At 35.4% G+C, this 14012-nt stretch overlaps 1 protein-coding gene across 1 annotated transcript in view; it reads left to right on the top strand.

Moving 5' to 3' along the window:
* Positions 1 to 14012, top strand: part of CAMKMT (calmodulin-lysine N-methyltransferase) — a 208983-nt gene that overhangs the window by 187767 nt on the left and 7204 nt on the right. The window contains exons 8-10 of the mRNA XM_031504266.2: positions 906 to 980; positions 8033 to 8096; positions 13526 to 13657. Of these exons, the coding sequence (XP_031360126.1) occupies positions 906 to 980; positions 8033 to 8096; positions 13526 to 13657 (271 nt within the window). The remainder of the gene's footprint in view (positions 1 to 905; positions 981 to 8032; positions 8097 to 13525; positions 13658 to 14012) is intronic.

Here is a 14012-nt window from a genome sequence, read left to right on the forward strand (position 1 = left end):
AAGATCAGATTAGACCCTTCCCCCACAAATGTTTCTCCCATAAATATTTATCTACTTTCTATTATAAATAACCAGGAAATGAAAAAGGATAGATTCCTTTTTTTTTTTTTTTTTAATAGCCTACAAATAGAAATGCAGCTTCAAATGTTTGGGGTAATGATATTTAAAGTATGCCGTAAATTCCAATACGGGTTGCTATTTTTTAGATGGGAGTAAAGTACTGAAATTCCTTATGGCAGCTACATAAATCAGCAGCATTTATAAACAAAGAAGAACTTTGTACATATGTGAATTTTTGCCTACTACTGGGTGTCTTAGAATTAAATAGTTTATCACCTATGAGGGAATAGGTGTTGACAGTCAGCACTGCTGTATTTTTAAGCTTGCCGGAGACAACATTACTGGCATTGAAGTTAAGCCTGTCTCTCCTCCCTCCGGCCCAAGTGAATGCTCACTTCATCAATGAGAAACACAACTGAATTGCCTGCCAGATGTAACAGAGATCCATAAAATCACATCTATTTTGCAGATTTGTGCTTCATTCAGATTGTCAATACTTTGACTTCACTTCCTCATGCAGTAATGTTAAGGGGTAAAAAACTGAAGCTGTGCATGTGCCACTAATTCAGAAATGCATTTTTGTTGGTGAACCACTGATCATCATATGAGTGGAATGCCTTTCTGCTGTAGTGAAAAATAGCTCTTTAGCTTTGAGATTTATAACCTTAAAAATGTACAGAATAAGATTTTTGCATTCATCTTTGAAAGTAATGAGTTTGCACTTCTTTAAACACTTCTGTGTCACATAAGAATAATATTAATACTTTAAAAATTTCAAGATGAAAAATATAAGTCCTTTTTTTTTTTTTTTTTTTTTTCTTTTTTTGAATCTTTTTTTCCTCTAGCATTTTACGATGGGATAATGAGACAGATGTCTCTCAACTGGAAGGACATTTTGACATTGTTATGTGTGCTGACTGGTAAGTACATAAAAATCATAAAACTCACGTTAGAAAAATAGCTTTGCTGGAGTAATTGTACTGTGCTGCTTGCTGATGGCTAAGCAAAGTCAACAAATGAAGCACAAAGCCACCTTAACCTCAACAAATTAATATTCATCTCCATGTGACAGTTATAAGGTAGTCTTCTATCACACAGTAACTTCTACCACATTATTTCCCAAAGATTGATTTTGAGAAGCATTTCCATTTTCTGGAATTGCCTCTGTTTCATGCTTGACGTATCAGTAAATGGACGACTTAGGCAAATTGCAAATAATTATGGCTCAGTGAGGAACAGTCTGGAGAAAAGGGAGTTTATCAACACAAACAGCTCAATTAGCTTACTTCTTAGAAAAGATCTGACTATTGATATAAGGGGATATATTTTTTGCTCCCTGGAAAATCTTTCCAGGGAAAAAGACATTTTCAAACCCTTTTTTCCACCCTCACCACATTCTGTCCATAAATCTATTTGACATTAATATTTGGAGGTATAGGCTTTATATTATTTACACAGGCACATGTTCATTACAAGATAATTTATAGTAAGAAAAATAAGAGTACAACACAATTTATGAAAAGGTAGATACATGTAGCAATATGGTATCTTGTTTAATAATTTATGCAAGTAGATTTAGTTATTGACACAACCCTTTTCTGATACTGCATTTGTGGGATTGTGATGTTCTGTATTTGCTGCGTGCTAGCTTTCAAAATGGTACATTACTAATTATTTGTGTTACATAAATGTAGACAGTGTGTAAAACAAAAAGTTCTGCAAATTTTATTTAGGAGAACAGATATTTTTAAACCAATCTGTCTTTCCTTCATGGATATTTGCTCTTGACCCATTAAATATCCAAAATAAACTAAAAAAAAGCTGTCTATGTTTTGTGGCATGTAACTATTGTGAGAGGTGAAGTTCTGAAAGCAGAGGCTTCCTAGAACTGTTCAGTTCAGCAAATTTATATATCTTACCTAGAAACAGTTAAAGGCAAGGGAAGTACAAAGCTGTCTATTGTTTTTGTAAACAATGTTCTTTTAAAATGTCTTCTTCTATTCCTCTAAAGCTTTTGTTTTTCTTTCATATTATGCTATTAAAGCAAACTCTTCTAATTTCACAAAGTTATTGGTTTTGTATAGCTCTGGAGAAAATGTGTTTAGTGATCTTTTGCCTTTTTCTAACACCTATTTATTCTCAGAATGCAACAGTGCTTTGTTTCTCTTAGCATTTAATTTCAGAAAAGTTCTTTGTTCCCAAAAAGGACAGAGGAGGGTTTCTAACTAATCGCTGATAATGTGCCTCAGAAATGCATCATCTGATTAAAATAAGGAGCTAAACAACACCATATGATTTCAGCAAGTAATTTACTAAATGCCTTCCTCACCAAATATTAGAATGGATACTCCAGGTTTCATTGCACAGATGAAGTTAATGCTGGACAGGATTAGATCAGATTAAGTATGAAAGTCAGATCAGAGTGCTGGCGGACATGAGCAGGAGGGCAGCAGTCTTCTCGGAGGCTTAGACAAGGCTCACATATGGATGTTCTCCAGATTATGTGGGTGAAGCAAGGTCTTGCCAAGAGATTTAGAGTTAAATTTGTTCTTCACACAAATATCAAAACAACCTGGCTGTGCTGTCTCTTGTATTCTTGATACTCACACCATGTCATCCTATTTGTGCTGGGAGTACAGCAGAGTGGAGCGAGACTTAAGTTGTTTTTTTCAGTAATATTCTGGCCTAATACCCCTCCCAGTCTGTTTGGAAATAGTGTCGTTTCTTTAGGAAACAAAGAATCAGACATGACAGGTAAAATACATAATGCATTTGCAATCCCTGCATTTTGTACATTTATTTTGAAGCACTTAAGATGCAGGTAAGTGTATATAAATATTTATAGATTTCTAAAAAATAAATAGAAATGTGCAGTTTAGTTAAGGAATGTGCGTTTCTTCACAGATTATTTCTATTTTCTTATTTAAGTGCTCATAGATACGTGTATGGCTTAATAAACATGAAAATCCCTTTATTGTTTGTTTCTTTTAGAAATAATTCTTTTAGTTATGGACACTAGGTTTACTGGTACATGAAAAAGCTGAGGAAAGAAATGTTCCATGCTTTATCGAACTCAAATCTTCTTTTCATTTTCATGTATTTCTCTTCAGCGATATAGAATCGGTTTGAGAACTGTTGGCAGAATTTTTGCTCTCTGAATTGTTTGGGCTGCCACTGAGGAGGGAAAAAAGATCCCTTTTCTTCTAGCTTCTCAGCTGAAACCTGAAGTATGCAGTGATAAAAAACAGATAGAATAGATTGCATTTAGTTTAACACCATCATATAGCTCATTATCAGTCAATAAAATCCGAGATTAGAACAGAGAACTAGAAAGAAAAAAAATCTGAATTCAAATATTAGGTACATGGATAAAATTTTATTGAAGTATTTCCAGCAAGGGTGATATTGTCTGATTCTCTGAATAGCTAACCAGTGGTACTGCTTGATCCCATTTACATGAAAACAAGCTCTATTCATAAACATCTTCCAAATCCACATGGAGATTCAAATAAAAATGTACATGATTACAGCAAGCAGCAATATGTTTATATTCATATATTTACATTCAGACTTTCATAAACCTTGTGTGCAGGAGTGGAAAATAAGTTATTTCCCAGAACAAACAGTCTATTAGTTAACAGCTAAATTTAGTATCTCAGCTAGATTATAAAATAAATAAGAGGCAAACTATGAAAGTCAGTCATTATTTAACCATTCAGGATGTTGACAATAAAATAGTTTCATGGTTCAGCAGTTCCAAAATAATTTTTTAAATGTCAACTATTAGATACAAATAAGTTTAAAAAATCAATATGAGGCTACACCTGTAAGAAGGACAGAATAAAAAAAATTATGGAATATGGAAATAATGGAATCTTTAAAACATATCCATCTATCTCATATTTTTCAGGGGGAATTTTAAGGCCAAATGAGGGCTGTCGGAATTTTTCATTTTCATTTGACCTACACCTATAGATATAAAATTATACAGGGGCTGGAATTGTGAGTTTGAATAGAGAAGGAGAAATCACAGGTGCCTGGTTGGACAGGCCAAGCTGAAGACTCTTCCAAAGCTCTTGAGAGCCTCATATTTCTGATTATTTAAATAGTGTACATACTCTTCTTTATTGGGGAAAAAAATTCTGAGATTTTTAATCCAAAGAGAGAGTAAAGGCCAGTAGGACTGAGACAATAAAAAACTTTATCTTTCACATTATTGTGAAGCAAGTTTTCACAAATAATTTGATGTAGAGGCAATATAAGTTTTAGAACTCCATATTGTTTTGGAAATATGTAATGTCCTACTATATTTACTTGGAATGATTATATTCTTAGAGTTTGGCATAAGTATACATGCATAAGTATTCACATAACAGAGGCCAGGGGGAGCTATCCCACATTACTTTCACTGCTGAGATTTTTGCTGAAGTCACGGGGAGTTGTGGCTTTGCCAGGAATGTAGAACTGAACTTAAAGTATTCTTTAAATACCTTAAAATATGTCAATTTTGTCTTCATTAGTTTATTTCACTTATTATAAGGAGATCTTTTTGCAGGAATGCAGTAAGATCTCTGTCTGTCCATTTTAGGCCTGATTTCTGGCACATACTTTCAAGTGTGTTGGAAACTGATGACATGGGAATAAGAGTCTTTTTAATTTACACCACCCATGTAGTTGAAAGTGAACAAAAAGTAAATTACTTTATACATTAGACACTACATATGAATGTAATATTATCTGAAGTAAGCTCACCTGTAAACTCAACTCTTTTACCAATGGCAGAGCATGCAAAAAACCAAAAAGCTCAAATCATAGCCTATAAAATATATTTCCCTTGTTACAAGGCAGAAGATAAAAGGATATTAGCATGAAACAAGCTAAGAATCTACTAGTTTTTTTTTACATTTCTTTCCTTGTGTCTTGCTATTGCTTCTCTGCAGTTTTGGTATAAACTTTCATTTTGGCTTTAATTGCAATTTAAAATTTTGATAAAAGAGTAAGAGAGTAGAGAGATGACAATGTTCATGCCTGCTTGTTCATCCAGATTTCACAGATTAAGAGCATTGTCTAAACAAAGGCCAAATCGTCAACTGTGTTCTCACCTTTCTATTGCTGTGATTTGAAACTTCCTTGCTGACCCAAGAAAACCTCGCTATTCCTGTCCTAAGCTACATAAACATGAAAGTAAAGTAACACTAAAGTAATGGCAAGCTTAAGCCACATTTGAATTGAGGTGTGAGAACTCTGTGTGAGGGGTTTAGAACAATGCATTATTTAATTTTACTGAGCTGTTCACAGAATGACTGAATTGTTTAGGTTAGAAGGGACCTCTGGAGATCATCAAGTCTAACCTGCCTGCCAAGGCAGGGTCACCTAGGAACTCACATGTTGTGAGCTTTGAAGGATGTTCTCAGAGACATTTTCAGTATGCTGTGGTAATATTTAGTCATACAATTCTACTGGTAAGAAAAACTGCGTGACTAAATCTCCTTGTGTGGGCCAAATCCTATGTTGTTCCTGTCTGCAGCACGGATTATCTAATGCTTTCTTCAGGATTTTCCTCATTTAAGGCATCCCCCGACTCAGAGGGAGGATAGAGATGTTCCCTGGAGTCATTGCATTGCAGTAGCTTTGCTTCCAGTCTTCTCTGCTCCTTCTGGTCGGAGTACATGGGTCACAGAGCAGCAGTTTGGAAACCACAGAGAGCCACCAGTATGAGAAACATTTCTCAATTGGAGTAGGTCATGTTCCCAGGGACAGGCCTCTTGGAGGGCAGGACAACTTGGGGCAACTGTCTCAGGTTATCTGGGTTTCCTAAGCTAAGGCAGATAAGAGTCTACCTCCTGTGCCACCAAAATATCAATTGGGGTTAGACAGAAAAAAATTTAAGTTCTCAGACACTCAGCTTTTGGTAAAGACCTGAAGTTCTCATTGTAAATGAACAAGATTGGTAGCAGCAATTGTGCCCCTATCACACTGAAAAAAAAAAAAAAAAAAAAGAGAGAATGGTATTCAGGGGATTTTAACACTGCTAAGCTACCCCAAGATTGTGTTTCTACTACACTGCAATAATAAAAATATTATAAATGCACTTTTCATTCAGAATGTGCTTCTGTTTACATAGGATCCCAGGAAGTCTTAAATGTGTGCATGCTTGCAATGTTTCATGTTGGAAAAATTAATTACTTTTCACTATTCTTTTGGGAGAGGAATCATGTATTCCACTTCTTCTGCAGGTGGTTAAGTTCCCAGTGGTGTCTTACAACATCTATCTGTATAGGGATCAACATGAGGTGAATGTCATTAAAACACCCGAGAGACATCAGAGATGCTTTTCAAATTAATTAAATTCAAGCTCACGTGTTTTCAATAAAGTTCTTCCAGGTAGATAAATCAAGGCTGAGGGGTTGTCATGTCAGTTGCTCAAGTTTAAATTTTCTTGGAAGCCAGGCTATCAGGAATATTGAGGAGAAATTCAGAAGATCATACTTCTGTATTAGATGTTCTTCAACATATATAGGTTTGCTGAATGTTCTTCAACATATATAGATACCCATTCTACCATATTTTCTCAACAGTGTGAGGTTCTGCCAGTTTTTATTAATGAAGTATGGTCACTTGCAAGTTTGTTTTGTTTTGTTTTGTTGTTTGTTCCAGAGTAGCAAAAATTCACAGTTCTTGCACAGCTGCTCCACTCTATGGTATACGATACAGTATTCTCCTTGGTAGCTGTGGAGTGTCCTTACCTAAACATTCACACATCTTCTGTTCTTGATGAAAGGCCTGTCGATGGCAGACTACTTTTTTCACTTCAGTGTTTCCATATATTCTTTATATTGTTTTAGAATTTCAAACCTGGAAAAAAAATTTACCCACATCTCTTCAGAAAAGAAGTTTGAGAATAAAAGTGAGGGGAGTATATTAAAAACACATAGAGAATGGACAAAATGCCACGTGGTATGAAACTTGAATTTGACACAAGGTGGAAAGCAGTTTTATTACAGAGAAAATGTGGGGGGAAGAAAAAAAAAAGAAGAAAAAAATCACATTATCTGTGGCCTGCTTGATAGAGTTTCTTATCTGAATCACCAATATAAATGCAGCCCACAGTAGTAAGGACTGAAAGGCATCAGTTGCTATCAGATGGTTGTTCACTAACCATTGTAAATGCACTCATCCACAGTAACTACATGTCCACAAATATCTAGTCAAGAGTGATTGGCACCCTGGCTGCCACTATTAGTATATACATTAAGGTACTGAGGGGCATGAAGAATGAATTATCCCCTCAAATCATGAGGTAATCACACCAAAATAGGGCTGAGCGTGTTGGCAACATTGCATGGGAAAATTGACTCTGCTGCTATCCTTGCGGGACCCATGCTGGAGATGAAGGGTTGCACTCTTGAGAGATGACAACTCTGTACAATCTGGGCCATTGTATTTCAACAGCATTGGAGAGAGGGAGGAGGTAGGGTCTTGTAAATCTCTATAGGCATAGCTAGAGATAGACGTAGAAATATAGCAAATATGTATCATAGGTAAGAATTAATGCTGGATCTGTGAAGGTAGAAGGGAAAAAATATCCTTAATAGTAACACCTGAAATACAATAGAAAATATTTTTTAAAAACTCCATTTTAGCATTTTACATATACATGTAAAATGCTAAAAATGCTTTTTATGCTGATCCTCATTTCTGATACAGTATTACTATAATAGCTAGTGTGTATGATTGGTGAATTTCAGCTCTATAAGGAATTGTTTCATGCTGATAATTTTAGTTTACATTGTATTTCATTTTATATCTTTTTAAATGTTAAAAGTACCTGAACTGCATGGAAATGTCGACCACAGTTTCTCTTTTACAGCATTGTGTAAACACATGTAATTAGCCTTGTACTTATCTGCATTAGTATCATTAGAATTGAAAACCCATTTTAATCTGGATTCTGTTCTCTTCTCAATGTCAGTCTGTTTCTGGACCGGTACAGAGCTAGCCTTGTTGATGCAATAAAGAGATTACTCCAACCCAGTGTAAGTATGTTTCTATTTTCTCCTGAACACTGGCTTCAGAATAATTAGTCTGTGCACAATGATTGAGAGAGTAATGGAATGGCAGGATTAATGTCATGTAATACTTTAATACTTATTATGTCCAACTTCAATTGAGTCTTCTAATCTATCAGATTCTTTCCTAATCATAAACTAGGAAACTTCTTATACTTGGCCTTCTGATAAGGAACACAGTGGGTAGTAAAATAAATGAAACCGCTTCAAAGATAGCGTCAGATTATTTTTATCAAAGCGTTTCTCAAGTATTTTCCTTTGATAATAATGTCTTCATATTAAAGTAAAATACGATATTGAAAGTTTTTATGTTGGCTTCTGTCATTTTTAATCCCTTCAATTGTAACCTTTGTCATTGTGTATTTATTTATTATGAAAGAATTTTTTTTTCCTTTTCATTTATAGTTATATAAAATGAACAAATCGCTTATATGTATACAGTGGCTTAAAACATTTTTCCATTAAGTAAGCCCTGTGTTTACATGTTTTATACCTTAGAAAATAATGAAATTATGCTCTTCATAAAATGATTACATGTTCTACATGAGTGTCACTCAAGAGATATTTTATCAATTTAAATCTGTTGGGCTGTTTAATCAGAGAGACTTGCAGGCAAAAAACTCTGTTACATGCATATAGAAAAAATATATATCTTCTCAATTTTTTAAAAAAGGGAAGATATCAAAAGAAGAAAAGGAGAAAACATTAAATAATTGCTCTAAGTAGGATTTTGAAACAGAAATTTTATCATTCATGTTTAACATCCAAATCTTCCAATAAGGTAAACTTTCAATTTGAAAACAAAACATTTCATGCTAGCAGTGTATTTCCAAACTTTATTTAAAATTTGTAATACTTTTGTACTTTTTGTACAAAAGATTTGCTCTGTAAAAGGAATAGCAGACCCAAGCGTGCAAAGGTTTAAGAACCCGAGTCATTTTAGTTCTGTAAGTAATCCCATTCTTTGCTTAGATTGATCAGGTTTCTATTCCTGGTTCCATCATAGACTTTCCTGACTGACCTAAGGCAAGTTACTTAAGACTGAATTATTTTAATGAGCTGTGGGGCAAGGCTGCCAGGAAGACAGGAGAAATGTAGCCACCCTGAGGAAAAGATTACCCAGATATTTCTGTCAGTGACAGTAAGAAGAGGTTAAGCAGCTCCTGCTCAGTGTGATGCATTCTGACTTACATGATGTACCAACAGTTGTCAAACTGCAATAATTTCGGGGACCACAGGTGATCTGGAACACAAAGAAGATCCCAGTTTAAAAAAAATATTTTTCAACCCACATCAATGTTAGCAACTGGTTCTTCAGGTATTCCCATATGCTGCTCTATTGGCTTCATGAAAGGACACTGGGGGAGAGCAAGAGTGGAAGAGAAGTGTGTAAGAGGTGCCCTGGTAACTGTGGAATTTAAGGCTGACTTTAAGCCAAACCTGGCTTGACTCTTTAACTCCAATCAGCAAATTCAAATTCAGAACATGCCTTTGTATTTCAGAGCTACACTCTTTTGTGAATGTTGATAGAGTAAAGGGAGATGGCTTTTTGTTGCCTGTCTTCCTCGTCGTGTTTGCTTCTGCACATTGTGATCTATAGCATAGTCAGCTATAGATAATAACCTAGCACTTATTTACTGTGCATTTTAGGCACAGCAAATGGTTCATATTTCTTATCAGCAAAACTAACTTAAGAAATTCATGCTCCATGCAGGAATTTCTCTGGCAGAGTTTTGGACCTCTATCCAAAGTGTATTTTTTAACTAAATTCAGTTGCCTAATCCACTTTATGAATGGCTATATGGATCGATATCCAGTTATGGCATGACCTTGCAAATTATTGTAATTTATAACTTAAGAGGACAGCAGACTATTGTATGGGATGGGAGCTGGGAGTACAGACACCTGAAATGAGCTCTCTTGTCCAAAAAAGACGTGTTCAGCAGAGATGCCTTCAAGCATATGCCTTCATGGTTTCAAAGACACAAATAAAAACATATGCTCATTCAAGATCCCAAAACATGTAGTCATAAGTGTGAAATTGTTACCAATTTCACTGCTCTTGCTAACCTGTATAAATCTAAGCATAATGTCAGAGGGCACTTTACTAAATGGCACTATACTTAGGCTTTTAAAGGACAAATAAATCAATAGTGAATTTATTTTCCAGTTGCAATATTTAAGAATAGTTTATGAACATTCGTTTATGTCCAAGCTAAGGCATGAACTTCTTTTATTAAGTTCACTCTTCTACATTAATTATTTTGTCTCAAATTTAGACTTTCCTTTTTGGAAATACTTTGGTAAATTGATAAAATTGACATACCTAAATGCAAGTCATTTTTCAAATGTAACTAGGATACAACTAGTTTAGAAGAGTCCGGGGAAAATAATAACCAGCACTAGCAACAGAAAAAGTGGAGTAAACAGAGAATAACAGATCTCCTTGAAGGAGAGATTCAGAACAAATAATCTATTTCTACTGTTAATCAAGAATGTATCTGTGGTATTTCCTTTTTCAGTAAGGATGATATTTCTGGCTATTAGAATCCTTATGGCACAGAATTATGTATTTTGGTTAACTTTTTGTTTGCTTTTAAACAGTACTCTGATAATTTCAATCATCTGGTTCCTAGTATTGACCCCATGGACAGTTGTGTTGGCACAGGAAGAAATTCACAGAGAGAAATGAGCAGCTCACAGAGTTACTGAGGGCTGAAATTTCTATCTGAGTTTGTTACAGATGCAAATGTCACCTTTAAACCCATTCAAAGGATTAGACACAGAAATATTACATCAAACAAATTTATCCTGGATGGCTGTATTTTAATTCTCTCAACCTATTTGACTTCATTTGCCAACATTTAGGGGATTTTTATATCATTAAAATTTACTTTTAATTTCAATCTCAGAATAAGCATTTGTTTGTTTGCATACCTCCCTAATTAAGAACAGTTTTTTATCAAGGCTTTGATTCTTGTATGGCCTATCCATTCAAAGTCCCTATGAAATCAATGGGGAGCTCAGCTGTTGAGCTGAGCTTAGTACCAGCAAATAAGACCACATTTAGTAATAATTGATGAGTAAAATGAGTCATAATCACATCCAAAATATGAATGACTGTCCCATTGTCTTACTCTAGCATTTTATTGACACTTCAAGCTATCAGAACTGGCATTTTCCTCTGGGTTTTGTTTTTTTTTTTTCCCCACAAGTTTACTGGAAATGTTTCTCCATCTGAGAAAAGGCCATTTTGAAATTTAAACATCATCCATTAAACATCATCCTAGGAGATACTTTGGAATTAGAATTAAACTTAGAAGAGTAGAATCAGGACACTGATTCTGTATTATATCCTGCATTAGGACACTGATTCTGTATTTCTCTTTCAAATTTAATTGAAAGTAGTCTTCAGAGAATATGAGAAGAAATGGCCGCATGGACTGCTGACTCCAGATGAGGCAAGGGAGTTGTGTGATGAGGCACACATCACAGTGTGTTCTGTGAGCACCTCATCAGAGCTGCTGGATCAGTGGCCAGTGTAGGTCTGTAGCCTCCAGCAGTCTCTATTCACAAGGTTTAGTCACTTCTGAATGTGGATCATTGATCAGTAAGCCCTGGATAAGGGACATTTTTCCCATTACAGTGATCATGAAAGTTGGGGTCTCCAGAGGAGCCTTGGCCTTCTTATGCCAGGAAAGGTTTCTGCAGAACATTCTGGGGAGCGTGAGATGGCAGCAGGAGGAGCAGGATCCTCAGCTGAAGGCTCCCTTTGCTGCCCACTTCTGTCTGATGACATTAAAGCATGCCAAGGATGTGAGGGAACCGACTGTGAATTTCCTGTGTTTAATGTTTTTCATCCTGAGCTGAGCCTATATTCAGACCTAGCATTTACATAAGCAATTCCAGGGCCTTCGGTGGGAGTTACACCCCTTTGCACCTCTTATTTTGCCACAGATTTAAAGCTACAGCTACACAAATGAACAGAAGTTTAGTTGGTTTGGATATTGCCCTAAGATTCCTTTGTGCTTTAATTTCCCACGAGAAAGATGAAGGTAACAGCATTTCCCTGTCTCACCGAGCTGTTGTGAGAATAAATATAGTGTTGTGGTGTTAATGGTTGGAATCTTGTAAGTAATTAGCACCATAGGTACTGACATAGCATTTTTATTGCTGCCTCACTGTGCATTGTCTCAGTGTTCCTGTGCATGTGTGAGACACAGACTGGTTCCCTATTCTCCTCACTAAGTGTCTGTGTCAGCATTGTAACTTTCCAGCATTCCTATTGAAATTCTCTGTACTGATGGCTCTTTTCCTGTGGTTTACAGATTGCATTTTCTCAAGCTAAATGTACTCCCACAGTGTCTAATCCTTTCACAACTTTTCCAGATGCCCCAAAATGTTTTTTGTCTCTTTACTTGATTACAGCACCTCACAAATTAATCTTAGATCTCATTAACATGGAAGTTAAATGGAGGAACTTAGAGTAAACTTTGTGGCTCCCCTCAGTGTGATATGCTGTTGGCTGATACTAACCTTTGTTTACAGCTCTTCAGCCACTTTTCATTCCATGTGGCAGAACACAGTATTCAGCCAATTAGAATTAATTCTGCAAATAAGACTTCAAGAGATGCTCTACCAAGTAGGTTAGGTTTTGGGCAAGTACTTTGCACAGAGTGTCTAAAATCTATAAGTTCAAGGTACAGTCATTTGTGTTTTCTTAAATACAGAAGGCTGAACAAAAAATTAGGTAATGGACCATAATGTAATGCCTAGGCATCATAAATGGCCTGATCATCTTGCAAGAACCAGAATGAGTATTCAGGAACATTAATTCTTTATTTAAATGCAATTTACCTATTTAAGGTCAAATTTAGTTGCACTGCTCAGGTAGTTTAAAATATCTTCTAAAACTTAATGTTTGGGTCTGATTTGCCTGCCATTTTGCCTGGTTTTATACTGTTGTAATTACACTGACAGGAAATGGGAGGTACTCTTCTATGTGTGAGGGAGGAAAAAAGAAAATCATTATTTACAGTCTTTGCATGGTCATGAGCTAACAAATGGATTTTTCATTGAGTGTATGTTCTGTATGCTTTTTCTGTGTTTTATTTTGGTAATCCATAGACACCATTATTATATGAAAAGAAGCAGATGTGTTGCAGTTGACAGTTTTCTAAAGAAAATATTTATTTATTACTTTCTGGATTGCATTTGTTTAATCACAGAAATCTTGCAAATTTTGAACAATTATTTGTGTTACCATATTTTAGTATTTTAACAAGAGAACAATTGACTTTCCCAGCTTGAGCATATTAAAAGCTTAGTCAGATGTATGCTATATCTGGTTCCCTTCCAGTTTTAAAAATGTATAAATTCTCTTTTTAATGTTCCAGGGAAAAGCAATGGTATTTGCTCCACTCCGAGGGAATACTTTAAACCAGTTTTGCAATCTAGCTGAAAAAGCTGGTTTCTCTATCCAAAGACATGAAAATTATGATGAACACATTTCGAACTTCCACTCCAAGGTTAGTTTTCTGCTTGTGTTAGATAACACTTTAATCCGCATTGCATTTTGAAGAGATCATGGTCCTTTTGGCAGGTAACCTAAATGTTTGATTAAAGTACTCCTTAGGTGTGCTGTTTCTGAACAGCTATTTTTGTATCTGATTATTTTGTGTGGTAGAGCCATCCTTTATCTCTGCATGTCTAGAAGAGTTTTGCAGAAGCGTCTCCTGTTTACCCTTTTCATTCATAGAAATCTAATTTATGAGAGTCTTTTCTTGTTGTTGTTAGCTGCCTATAAATATACAGCACAGAAGCATTTACATTTTAATAAAAAGCCTGCAACTTTTAAATAGGTTATATACTGAAATGGACTGA

This window comes from Lonchura striata, chromosome 3, assembly GCF_046129695.1.
Source record: "Lonchura striata isolate bLonStr1 chromosome 3, bLonStr1.mat, whole genome shotgun sequence".
Classification (NCBI taxonomy): domain Eukaryota; kingdom Metazoa; phylum Chordata; class Aves; order Passeriformes; family Estrildidae; genus Lonchura; species Lonchura striata.